Source organism: Lithobates pipiens, unplaced genomic scaffold (assembly GCF_037356315.1).
Source record: "Lithobates pipiens isolate NorthernLeopardFrog02 unplaced genomic scaffold, aLitPip1_a1.2 Scaffold_24, whole genome shotgun sequence".
Lineage (NCBI taxonomy): Eukaryota > Metazoa > Chordata > Amphibia > Anura > Ranidae > Lithobates > Lithobates pipiens.
The window spans coordinates 16750697-16763649 of record NW_027507786.1 but is presented as its reverse complement, the minus strand read 5'-3'; the positions used below and the strand labels follow the sequence as shown (position 1 = coordinate 16763649).

Below are 12953 nucleotides of genomic sequence, written 5' to 3'. Positions count from 1 at the left end.
ATCCTGGGATCACACAGGGTAGCCAGCATGAGTTCAGGGCTTTTGCGGACACGGTCATTTAGCCGATCTTTTAAATTGTCTTGTAGCTTTCTGATGAAAGACGCTACATCGGCATGAAGTGGGCTGCCACAAACCGGCTCACTGCTTTCTAGGAATGATCGCATCTTATCAATGAGATAGGTAAACAAGGGTATGACCTGTCCTAGGCTGGCATTGCTCTGACTCAAGTTTTCCGTCACATTGCGAAAAGGTTTTAAGACAGAAACAAGCTGGCCAATTATACACCAGTCATCACGTCCCAGTGTGGAATCAATCCCAATGCTATGGTGAGATGATATATTGTGGATGGCTGTCTTTTGCTCCAAAATGCGTTCCAGCATTTCCAGGGTATAGTTCCACCGGGTGCTGACATCTTGTTTCAGGCGATGTATGGGGAGCCCTGATTGTTCTTGCTCCTCCCTCAACAGTTGACTAGCAACTACACTGCGGTGGAAATGCCCTGCAATTTTCCTGCAAAGGTCCAAAATGTGAGCAATCTTGTTGTTTTTCTCCACTGGGATTGCACCCTTGACCACTAAATGCAGTATGTGTGCAGAACAGCGCACACCGACAAAAGATCCATCTTGGAGTGCTTTGACCATGTTTGAACCTCCGTCTGTCACTATGAACCCAACAGAAACATTGGTGTCTGCCTGCTCTCCAAACCAATTGGCCAACATCGCTCTAATTGCCCGCAATATGTTGGCAGAGCTGTGTCTATCATCGCGGACTTCTGTGTGCAGCAGGTAAGCTTGATAACCCTGCTGGTCTTGAGCTGCAGACCTGCTTCCTGATGAAGTTTGAGCTCTTGCAGTAGTGCCACCACCAACAGGCACAGTGGCCTGCCACCAGTGTGCAGTCAAAGACAGGAAAGCATGTTGACCGCTGGGAGCTGTCCACAAATCAGTGGTCAAATGTATTGTCTGACCCTCAGCTTTGGCCATTTTTTCCTTTAGTAATGCAGCACACGAATGGTACAGTGCTGGAACAATCTTTCTGCTGAAAGTTGTTCGTGCAGGAATAACGTATCGTGGAGCAACGGCATGCATCAGCTGTTTAAATGGCTCCCCTTCAATCATGCGAAAAGAGGCTCCTCCAACAGCAATGAATTGGCCAATGAGGCGGGTGATCTTGTTGGCCTGCTGTTTTGACATGCCCTTGGAGCTAAAGCCAACAAAACTATCTAGGGTGGGCTGATAATGTCCTTGGGAGGATGAGGAGCCTGATTGGGCCTGCAGTGGAACTACTGCATGTGGACGGTTTGTCCTAATTGAACCCTCTCTATGGGCTGTGCTCTGAGTCTGTGGTGTGGCTGAGGTACCACCAGTACAGTCAGAGTCTGTTATGCTGCTTCCTGCTCTACCATCTTTTTCTGCCTCTGCCCGCAGTAAAGTAGAACTGTGGTGATTTCTGAGATGCAGGTTCATACCAGCGTTGGTTAAATGTCCCAACTTTTTACCCCTGCTGACTTGCTTCCCACACAACTTGCACTTTGCAAAGAACCCGCCTTCCACTGTTTGGAAGTATTTCCACACATTGCTGCGGCGGGATGCAGCCCCTTTACCCTGATCACTAGTAGTAGTATGGGCTGATATAGCTGCAGCAGGTAGCACACCAGTGGTGGAAGCTGTTGCAGGGGTGCTGGGGAGGTCGGTGTTATCATCACAGGATTCTTCCTCTATAATAACAGAGGGAGAAGGGGAGTTAGCAGCAGATGAAAAAAGTGGACTGCTACCTGTCCTACTCCTCACAGAATATTCCTCTTGCACGTGCTCTACGTCATGCTGCAACTCTTGTGGGGTAAGAGTGTATAAAACGTCTGCAGTGGTTGGGGAAAGAGGAGCATCACATTCAGAATCATTCTCTTGGGACAATGATATAAAAGTCTCGCACTCTGTCTCTGCTGCTGTCTTCCTCAATTGCTTGTTTGGGGAGCTGGGCAGTGTCACTGGCTGTGTGATTGGTGGTTGTGAGTGTACAGGCAACGCCACTTGTTTTACACTAGGTTTCTTGCCTATCCCATAAAAATAAGAAGCCATGACACCTGTAGAAGCAGAAGGAAGCACTGCACTGGCAGTGGAAGCTGCAGCAGATGGTGGTCTGGCAGGAAAACTCATAGTAGAACTGGTGGTGGTGGTGGTGGCACCCACTGTTGTGGACAGCATGTTTGTGGTGGCAGAAGTGTCAGAGACACTAGTAGCAGAGACCTTGCCACTTCTTTTAGCAAGGCGTCCACCGCGACCGCGTCCACGACCACTACCTCTACCTGCCTTCGCGTTTCCAGAACGGTACATAGCTATTTCTGTATATATATTATATACTAGTACTCGTTTGAACAGAAACAGGTGGACTGGTGATAGCGATCACAGTGATGATGATCAGACAGGTAACACAAGTCTAATAGATCCCCACACAACACAGGCAGCCTCTGAGGCTATAGCAGCAACACTAGAATCACTAAGCTTCTCACACTAACACTATAGCATCAGATTTTTAGGAAAAAGCTAAGTTCAACTGTAGCTTGCTTCACTATTGTTCTGCTGCTGTGCTTATGCTTGATTGCTGAATGATTCAGGAACACAAACGGACTAGCTAAGATTGACTGTCTTCTGAAATAATTCAGTGTGTCTGTCTCTCTCTGCTAGCAAATCGTAAGTGAATGTAAGTTGGCTGTACACGTGTTCTGTTAGTTTACTGCTCCTCCTCTCTGGTTACAATCAGCCAATAACATTCATCATCATCATTATTTTTTTTTATTTTACTTCCCCCACCCAATTCCAGTATCGTTTCTCTCTGTCGATTCTGTTCTCTCTATGTCGAATATTTACTCTCTGTCGAAGCTTTTCTATATAATAGGACTAATAGAGGTAAACGAAACTTAGGCACATTCGACCACAGGTTCAATAGACAACATATGGAGTCACGTTGAATCTCCTAAGGTAATAGAGGTAAACGAAACTTAGGCACATTCGACCACAGGTTCAATAGACAACATATGGAGTCACGTCGAATCTCCTAAGGTAATAGAGGCAAACGAAACTTAGGCACATTCGACTACAGGTTCAATAGACATATGGAGTCACGTCGAATCTCCTAAGGTAATAGAGGTAAACGAAACTTAGGCACATTCGACCACAGGTTCAATAGACACATGGAGTCACGTCGAATCTCCTATTCAATATCGAACGGTCACTTCGAATCTCCTATTCTATATCGAACTGTTGTAACAACGAAAACGAAAAAAAAGCATTTATTTATGTCGGATCTTTCGTTTTTCGGAATCTGCGCTTTCGTTATCGTTTGTCAAAACGAAAACGAAAATACCTGAAATTCGGACGAAAATGCATTCGGACGAAAACGAATGCACATGTCTAGTGGTCAACCGTATCAAAGGCAGCAGAGAGATCCATGAGTAGGAGTACAGAATAGTGTCCATTGGTTTTGGCCGTTAGTAGATCATTTGTTAGTTTTAGGAGAGCAGCTTCTGTGGAGTGTTGAGGACGAGGATGAAGGGGATCAAGAAGGCTATTATCAGCAAGGTAGTCGCTTAGTCGGTTGTAGACCAGACGTTCTGGGAGTTTGGATGAAAAGGGGAGCAGGGAGATGGGGTGTAGGTTGTTAAGATTGGATGGGTCCAGTGAGGGCTTTTTTAAGTATGGGGCTGACAAGTGCATGTTCTAGAGAATTGAGGAAGATGCCAGTTTGTTACAGATAGAGTGTGTAGGGTAATGGGTGCATTGTGTTTAGTTAAATGAAGGAGGCCCAGATTTTGGGGATATATCGGAGGTTAGGAATTCATTATTGAATATATTTTTATTTTTATGTGCTTCACTGATTTATATATACATATTTTTTAAGGTGTTGTGAAATCACTTACAATGGTTGGCAGGTCAGTATATACATTCATTCATTATTTTAATTATTCATAATCCTTTCCGCTGATTGCTATACCTTTTTTCCTATATGAAAGACGTTTGTTTTGCTTGCTCAGCTAAAGTGTTCTCTCCTGTGTTCCCTGCTCTATCCAATATCCTTTACATTTTACAGTCAGCCCTAGAGGTTGGACTGTCATACAACTACATTTAAGGTGCAGATCTCTATTTTATCTTTTCACGGGCTGTAGATGGGTGCAAAAGCCAGTGACTAGATGCTTCTTCCAGATGACAATCTATATATGATCTTGAAGGAAATCCTTGTTCTCTCTGTGGATCTGAGAGCACCCTTTGCTCCAATAGGTTTAATTTCCATTGAAGTACCTCATGGTAAAACTAGTTCTCCTGACAGCAACTACTTCAGACAGAAGGATGTTAACACTTTTCTGCAAGGGCCCTTTGATGTCTTTTTTTTTTCTTTTCTTTTTTTACCAGAGATAGGGATACCATGTCTATCTCTAAAGTTCAATTTTAAAGTGATATCCAGTTTCCAGAAAAACTGGGAAGTAGCCCCTCTGAGTTTTCACACAAGAGTGCACAGCAGCAAGATTTCAGTTTTCTTACACATGGTCAAGTTACTAACAGTGTACTTGGTCATAAGAGGACAATCTTTTCATTTAGCCATCAGGCCCTCAAGATTCATCCACTCTTGGGTTACCAGGGTAATTGCATTTTTCATGCAGGAAGTACGCCTTTCTGCTCTGAAACAATTGCAAGCCTATTTGACTAGTGGGGTGGCAGTCTTTGCCAGGATTGCTTGGAAGATATGAGTAAGGGCTAGCTTGAAGGTCTGGTGCGGCCTTCATTCAACCTTACAAACTAAATACATGGTCAGCAAGTTTGGAACGAGAGAGATCAATTCTTTCTGGTTTTTGCAACTTTTCGTTGATTGTCAGTGTCTCTTTTCATTTATTTCACGCCCGTCCTATATTAGCTTTGGTATATCCCATTGTGTGCTGACATGAAGTGGGCCAGGAAAATGGAAAATTGTTATCAAATACTTACCGTAATTTTCCTTTCCTGGCCCATCCTTACATCAGCACAGGACTTCCTCTCTAGTGTCCTGTTGCAGACTATGTTATCGAACATCTTAGTTGGGGGGGGGGCTGTCTTTTATTCAGCTTGGAACAGGTGGTCATGTGGGGCCCAAAGGAGGTGTTAACCTGTTGTGTGCTGACATGAGGATGGGTCAGGAAAGGAAAATTACAGTAAGTATTTGATAACAATTTTCAGTTTTCTGCTATGCAAAACATGAACAGGGTCTTGGCATGGATCATTTTTGGTCTCATATAACTTCAATAGGAGCACCTGAAAATTTGTGTTTTTCAACCCTAAACAAGCATCTCCTCTTCCTAGTAACTTCCCTTCAGCTAAAATAAAAAACACTCAAGTCTGAATGTACCTGAAAACACACACAGTAAAAAAAAAAAAAAACAGCCTGTAGGGGTTCATGTTCCCGTGTGAAGGTTCCCCAAGAATTCAGCATTTTGCAAACATCACAATAAGCAATCGTTGAATCTAATCTGAAGGAACTGGAATTTGTGGTAGTAGGCGCCAAATTCTACAGATATCATATTCTAGCATGGAAAAAAACACATAATTGAGAGTTGAAGGGGGCTGCACCCCCCGAAATTGGAATTAAAAAACTGAAAGTTTCCCCAAGGGTTTTTTTTTACAGTAAAGAGGATCATCAAAGTATGAACAATTTTCAATATTTTTTATTATCAAAAAAGTACAAAATACAAATTGTTTCAAGAAATTTTGAATATGAGCTCTGGTCGCGAAAAATATAAAACAACAAACAATATCCATCAATGATACAGAATACACATTTACAATGATATTGAGTGCGTTATATATATGTGACATTACATATCAGGTACTCATACTGTATGTAATGTCACATATATATAACACACTCAGTATCATTGTAAATGTGCATTCTGTATCATTGATGGATATTGTTTGTTGTTTTATATTTTGCGACCAGAGCTCATATTTAAAATTTCTTGAAACAATTTGTATTTTGTACTTTTTTGATAATAAAAAATATTGAAAATTATTCATACTTTGATGATCCACTTTAATGCTAAAGAAAAAAAAACGTTGGGCATACTTTCCATTTTCAGATATCATATTCCAACCCTACTTACCTGGCATGATGAAACTGAGAGTCATTTCCTCCTTCAGGGACCGGTGGCTCACAATACAGAATAATACATCTCCGGGTTCAATTCCAGTAGATTGCCTTACAGTCAGCAGACTGGTCGCATTATACGTCCCGTCGCTGTTCCTCAATGGTATTGTGAGAGAAACATCTCTATCCAAAGATGAGTCGGTGGCCATATTCATACTGTATTTAACCCATCGGACCTTCACAGCTTCTGGGTAAAAATTGCTGATTTCACAAAAAACTGATCCCGGGATTCCAGCTTCAATGTGTTTATCATAATTTAGTGTAGTCTGCGGTGTAACTGTACAAGGAAAGACACGCTGTTATTTATTGTTTCTATAATAAAGTATATATGAACCCTCTTGTACAACAACCCATTCAGTTAAAAGTAGAAATGAAGGGTAAAACATACAGTGGGGATCGCAAGTTTGGGCACCCCAGGTAAAAATGTGTATTAATGTGCAGAACAAAGCCAAGGAGAGATGGAAAAATCTCCAAATGGCATCAAATTACAGATTAGACATTCTTATAATATGTCAAAAAAGTTAGATTTTATTTCCATCATTTACACTTTCGAAATTACAGAAAACAAAAAAATGGCGTTTGCAAAAGTTTGGGCACCCTGCAGAATTTATAGCATGCACTGCCCCCTTTGCAAAACTGAGACCTGCCAGTGTCATGGATTGTTCTCAATCATCATCTGGGAAGACCAGGTGATTTCAATCTCAAAGGTTTTAAATGGCCAGACTCATCTGACCTTGCCCTAACAATCAGCACCATGGGTTCTTCTAAGCAGTCGTCTAGAAAACTGAAACTGAAAATAGTTGACGCTCACAAAGCTGGAGAAGGCTATAAGAAGATAGCAAAGCATTTTCAGATGTCAATATCCTCTGTTCGGAATGTAATTAAGAAATGGCAGTCATCAGGAACAGTAGAAGTTAAAGCAAGATCTGGAAGACCAAGAAAAATATCAAACAGCTCACAGGATTGTGAGAAAAGCAATTCAAATCCCACGTTTGACTGCACGATCCCTCCAGAAAGATCTGGCAGACACTGGAGTTGTGGTCCACTATTCCACTATAAAGAGATACTTGTACAAATATGGTCTTCATGGAAGAGTCATCAGGAGAAAACCTCTTCTATGTCCTCACCACAAAAATCAGCGTTTGAACTTTGCAAATGAACATATAGACAAGCCTGAGGCATTTTGGAAACAAGTTCTGTGGACCGATGAGGTTAAAATAGAACTTTTTGGCCGGAATGAGCAAAGGTACGTTTGGAGAAGAAAGGGCACAGAATTTAATGAAAAGAACCTTTGTCCAACTGTTAAGCATGGGGGTGGATCAATCATGCTTTGGGGTTGTATTGCAGCCAGTGGCACAGGGAACATTTCACGAGTAGAAGGGATTCCATAAAATTTCAGCAAATTTTGGATGGTAACTTAATGCCATCTGTGAAAAAGCTGAAGTTAAAGAGAGGATGGCTTCTACAAATGGATAATGATCCTAAACACACCTCAAAATCCACGGGGAATTACATCAAGAGGAGTAAACTGAAGGTTTTGCCATGGCCTTCACAATCTCCTGACCTCAACATTATTGAAAATCTATGACTAGACCTTAAAAGAGCAGTGCGTGACAGACAGCCCAGAAATCTCAAAGAACTGGAACACTTTTGTAAGGAAGAATGGGCAAAGATACCTCAAACAAGAATTGAAAGACTCTTGACTGGCTACAAAAAGCGTTTACAAGTTGTGATACTTGCCAAAGGAGGCAGTACAAGATATTAACTCTGCAGGGTGCCCAAACTTTTACAGACGCCATTTTTTTGTTTTCTGTAATTTTGAAAGTGCAAATGATGGAAATAAAATCTAACTTTTTTTGACATATTATAAGAATGTCTAATCTGTAATTTGATGTCATTTGGAGATTTTTCCATCTTTCCTTGGCTTCGTTATGCACATTAATACACATTTTTACCTGGGGTGCCCAAACTTTCGATCCCCACTGTATGTGTATAGATAGAAAAAAACATAAATTACTCATTTTTTTTCTTTTTTTATAAGTGATCACATTCCCTCTGATCTCAGCTACATAGAGATCTGGGGGGGGGGGGGGCAGGAGCAAACTGTTCTGCAGTGAAAGGCATTTCGGGTGGGGTGGGGGAGGTCATGTCAGCACCAGTCTGATCACTGGAGGACAGACAGGCTGTTCTGACAGCTAGAAAGCTGAACACGATGTTCTCTCATACCTAGTGTGGTCAGTTTGAAATGTAAGAGCAGGGGACCTGGCAGGAACACCAGGGGTTTCACACAAAGGAACCAATTCAAAGAGAATATGAGACTTCTTCCTACAAGTACATGTTAAAGCAGGCGCATATTAGGAGTATGAAATGTTGGGTTAACATATTTTTAGGTTATTAGGTGTTACTTATTTCACGGAGAGAAAGAACATCAAACCATGTAATTTCTCTGTACCAGAGGAGCTTACACTCTAATGTCTCCAACAGTCACACACTATTATTAATATTATACAGTACCTTGAAAAAGTATTCATACCTCTTGAAATGCTCCTCATTTTGCCATGTTACAGCCAAAAACGCAAATGTATTTTTTTTGAGATTCTATGTGAGAGACCAACACAAAGTGGCACATAATTGTGAAGTGGAAGGAAAATGATAAATGGTTTTCAATTTTTTTTACAAATAAATATGTGAAAAGTGTGGGGGGAGGGGCATTTGTATGGCACCCCCCGGAGTCAATACTTTGTAGAACCCCCTTTCTCTACAAGTCTTTTTGGGGGTGTCTCTACCAGCTTTGCACATCTAGAGAGGACATTTCTGCCCATTCTTCTTCTTCTTTTGTAAAATATCTCAAGCTCTGTCAGATTGGATGGAGAGCGTCTGTGATCAGCAATTTTCAAGTCTGGCCACAGATTCTCAATTAGATTTAGGTCTGGACTGTGACTGGGCCATTCTAACACATGAATATGCTTTGATGTAAACCATTCCATTGTAGCTCTGGCTGGATGTTTCGGGTCGTTGTCCTGCTGGAAGGTGAACCTCCGCCCCGGTCTCAAGTCTTTTGCAGACAATTTTTTCTTCTAATGCCGCGTACACACGATCAGACTTTCCGGCAGACTTGGTTCGGCCCGCCGGAATCTTTTGGACAATTCGATTGTGTGTGGGCTCCAGCGAACTTTTTTTTCCCAAAAGTCAGACGGACCTAGAAATAAAACAGGTTTCAAATCTATTCCTGTTCTGCCTAGTGACAGGACAGTGATCTACTGCTCTCTGTGATTTGAAGCAGTGATCACTGTCCTTTCATTCGTATCCCACCCCCCCCCACAGTTAGAATCACTCCCTAGGACACACTTAACCCCTTCCTCGCCCCCTAGTGATTAACCCCTTCCCTGCCAGTGCCATTTACACAGTAATCACTGCATTTTTTATAGCATATATAGCAATATTTTATATTTTTTATATCGCTGTATAAATGACAATGGTCCCAAAATAGCGTCAAAAGTGTCCGAAGTGTCCGCCATAATGTCACAGACATGATAAAAATTGCTGATCGCTGCCTTTACACACAGGTGGACTCTATTTTCTAATTAAGTGACCCCCACACTTTTCACATATTTATTTGTAAAAAAAAAATTAAAACTATTTATAATTTTCCTTCCACTTCACAATTATGTGCCACTTTGTAAAATCCCAATAAAATACATTTACATTTTTGGTTGTAACATGGCAAAATCTGGAAAATGTCAAGAGGTATGAATACTTTTTCGAGGTACTGTGTGTGTATATATATATATATATATATATATATATATATATGATACTGGAAAGAAAAGTGGTGGGGGTATTTGAGGGCGGGGGGCGGGAGAGGGTATAATAAAGAGGGTAAGGAGAAAAGAAGAGTAAGCGGGGCCTTCATTGAGTTACCTATAGGGGATTGTGTGCGATAGGAGCTGAGGTGCAGTAATGGCTTGTACACATGATTGGACTATTCGGCGGACTTAGTACGGCGGACTTAGTACGGCGGACAACCGCCAGACATTGCAGCGGAGGTCCGCCGGACTTTCCCGAGCAGACCTGCCCACACACGATTGGACTTTTGAAATGAATGGACTTGCCCACACATGGAGAAAAGCGACAGTGGCAGAAGATGGGGCCAACGCTAGTTAAAGAGCTGGAAGAAGAAAGCGGAGGCTCAGCAAGAAGAACCGAAGAGCGGGACAAGACCCCCGAAGAGCGGGACAAGACCCTGAAGTCGGAAGAAGACCCCCGGATGGCGGCGGCGACGAAGGAGAAAGCTAGTGGAGGAGTCTGGCGAGAGGACCCCCGAAGATGGAAGAAGAGAAGACCCCCTTAGCTGTCCAATAAAGTATTTTAACCTGTGTTGTGTTTTTTTTATGTATACTTTTTTCCCCAGGTGAATAGGGTGGGGGGGCCGGAATCTGGGGGCCCCATATTAAAGGGGGCTCCCAGATTCTGATAAGTCCCCCACCCGCAGACCCAGACAACCAATGGCCAGGGTTGTCGGGAATAGGCCCTTGTCCTCATCAACATGGGGACAAGGTGCTATGGATAAGGGTCTGCTATGGACTTTGGGGGGACCCCCACGCCGTTTTCGGCGTAGAGCTTCCCCTTTAAATCCATACCAGGTTTCGGGGCTCGCAAGGTGTCAATCCCGCCGATGGAGGTGACGACATTGACCTCCTTCGCTAGTTCTGTCTACCTGGAGCCTTTACACTGTGTGTGGGCAAGTCTGTTCTTTTCAAAAGTCCAGCGGACTAGCACACAGACGGGTGGATTGTCTGCCCGACTGCCGAGTCCGGAGGACAATTTTGAGTCAAAACTTCTTTCTAAGTCCGCCACTTTTGGGAACAAAAAGTCCACCGGAGCCCACACACGGGCGCCAGACCAAGTCCGCTGGATAATCCGATCGTGTGTATGCGGCATAAGGTGTTCTACCAGAGGTTCAGCTGCTCCAACAAATTTTATTACGTTTTCTAGTCTAGTTTTCTACTTTCTAGTCATATTAAAAAAAATGATTTTTTGCATTTGTTATACTCTAAACTAATAAAGATATTACATATATAAAAGAAAAGAAAAGCATAGAATAGATTAAAATAAGATAAAAAAATAATTCAATAGAATAGAAAATAGAAAAGAACATAATAGAAAATGATAGGATAGAAAGAATAAAGTAGAAAATTATAGAATAGAATAAAATAGAAAGACTATAACTTCTTTCTTCTGAAAATTGAATAGAATAAATTCACATTATTATGGAATAGATTAGAATGGAATAGAACATAATAAAATACAATAGACTAGAATAGAAAAATAAAAAAAAATAGAATAGAGTAAAATAGAATATAACCATCTTCTAAAATTTTAATTTCAAATAAATTAATTTTGAATAAATAGAATATAAAATAATAGAATAAAAAAAGAATAACGTTGAATAGAAAAAGACAAAATAATAGAATAGAGTAAAATAGAAAGACTATAATCATCTTCCAAAATTTGAATTTCTAAAGAATACATTTGAATTTGAGTAGAATAGAATAGAAATGAATATAATTGAATAGAAAAGAAACAATAGAAATTCCATTTTCAAATAAAATAAAGTTGAATTTAATAGACTAGAAAAGAAGGTATAATTTGAAATAGATTATTGTTGTATCTAACTTGTATCTAACTTGAGACTACCTGCCACTAGTGATGGCCGAACGGTTCGCCCGGCGGTCGTTTCGCGGCGAATTTCCGACTTTCGCCGTCCGCGGGTTCGAACGCCTTTTTCCGTCGTTCGCCCCGGCGGACTTACGTGTTTAATGTATACAAGAACTTTAACCTTTCGTGACACGTTTATCATGTGTTACAGGACAACCAATTGAGACATGACAGCTCATGGACACTTGGACATTCCCCCTAACCTATAAATACACCCGATCCGGTGGCCATTTTACATTCTTTCTTCTGTCACTGTAGGGAAAGGATCCTGTGTGGAGTAGGGACAGAGAAAACGCTAGCTATTTGGTACACAAAAGTTCTTTTCAGGACTGGTATAGGTGTTAGGTCAGCAGCCTGAGTTTCTTTTGTCAGTTTAGATAAAGGGACAGAGCGCTGTATGCTGCTATTTTAGGGACAGCTCAGCCAGATTAGTCTTTCTTCATCATCATCATCATCATCATCATTAGCTGTTACTATCAGGTCCACAAAAGAGCTGTTCCAGCTAATCGTTCCAGCCTACTCTTTTTTGCCAATTTGTATAGGGACAGGCAGGAAGCAGTGTGTCAGGCAGTGAGGATAATTTTAAAGACTTGCTGTTACTATTAGTTCCACAAAGGTTCTTTTCAGGACTGGTATCAGTGGTACGGTAATAGGCTTGTACACGTATAATATTCTTTCTTCCAAATATAGAAAGAATATTATACTTGACTGCTGCCCTTCTGCTGCAGTCTGCTAATCATTCACAACTCACTTGTTCCACAAAGCTCTTTATCAGGACTGGTAACTTGGTCTGTCTAGGGTGCTACGGTACATAGGCTTGGGTGCGGTACAGTCTGCTGTTCTGTAAGGACCGCTATCGGTCCACAATAGATAGGGTTGCCGTGCACTACTGCTGACCGCTGCCCTATACTGCAGCAGTCCTTCAGCGGTATAGGGACTGACGCACAGTCTGCTAAACACTAATACACAACCTGCTTGGTCCACAAAAGTTCTTATAAGGACTGGTAACTTGGTATAGGGTGCTACGGTACATAGGCCTGAGTGCGTTACAGTCTGCTGTTCTGTAA

The 12953-nt window shown here is 41.6% G+C and overlaps 1 protein-coding gene across 2 annotated transcripts in view; it reads right to left on the bottom strand.

Moving 5' to 3' along the window:
• LOC143929689 (uncharacterized) overlaps nucleotides 1-12953 on the bottom strand; it is a 126395-nt gene that overhangs the window by 85622 nt on the left and 27820 nt on the right. For both annotated transcript variants that reach the window (XM_077453634.1, XM_077453635.1), the window contains one exon: nucleotides 6125-6445. In XM_077453634.1, coding sequence (XP_077309760.1) covers nucleotides 6125-6445 — 321 coding nt within the window. The remainder of the gene's footprint in view (nucleotides 1-6124; nucleotides 6446-12953) is intronic.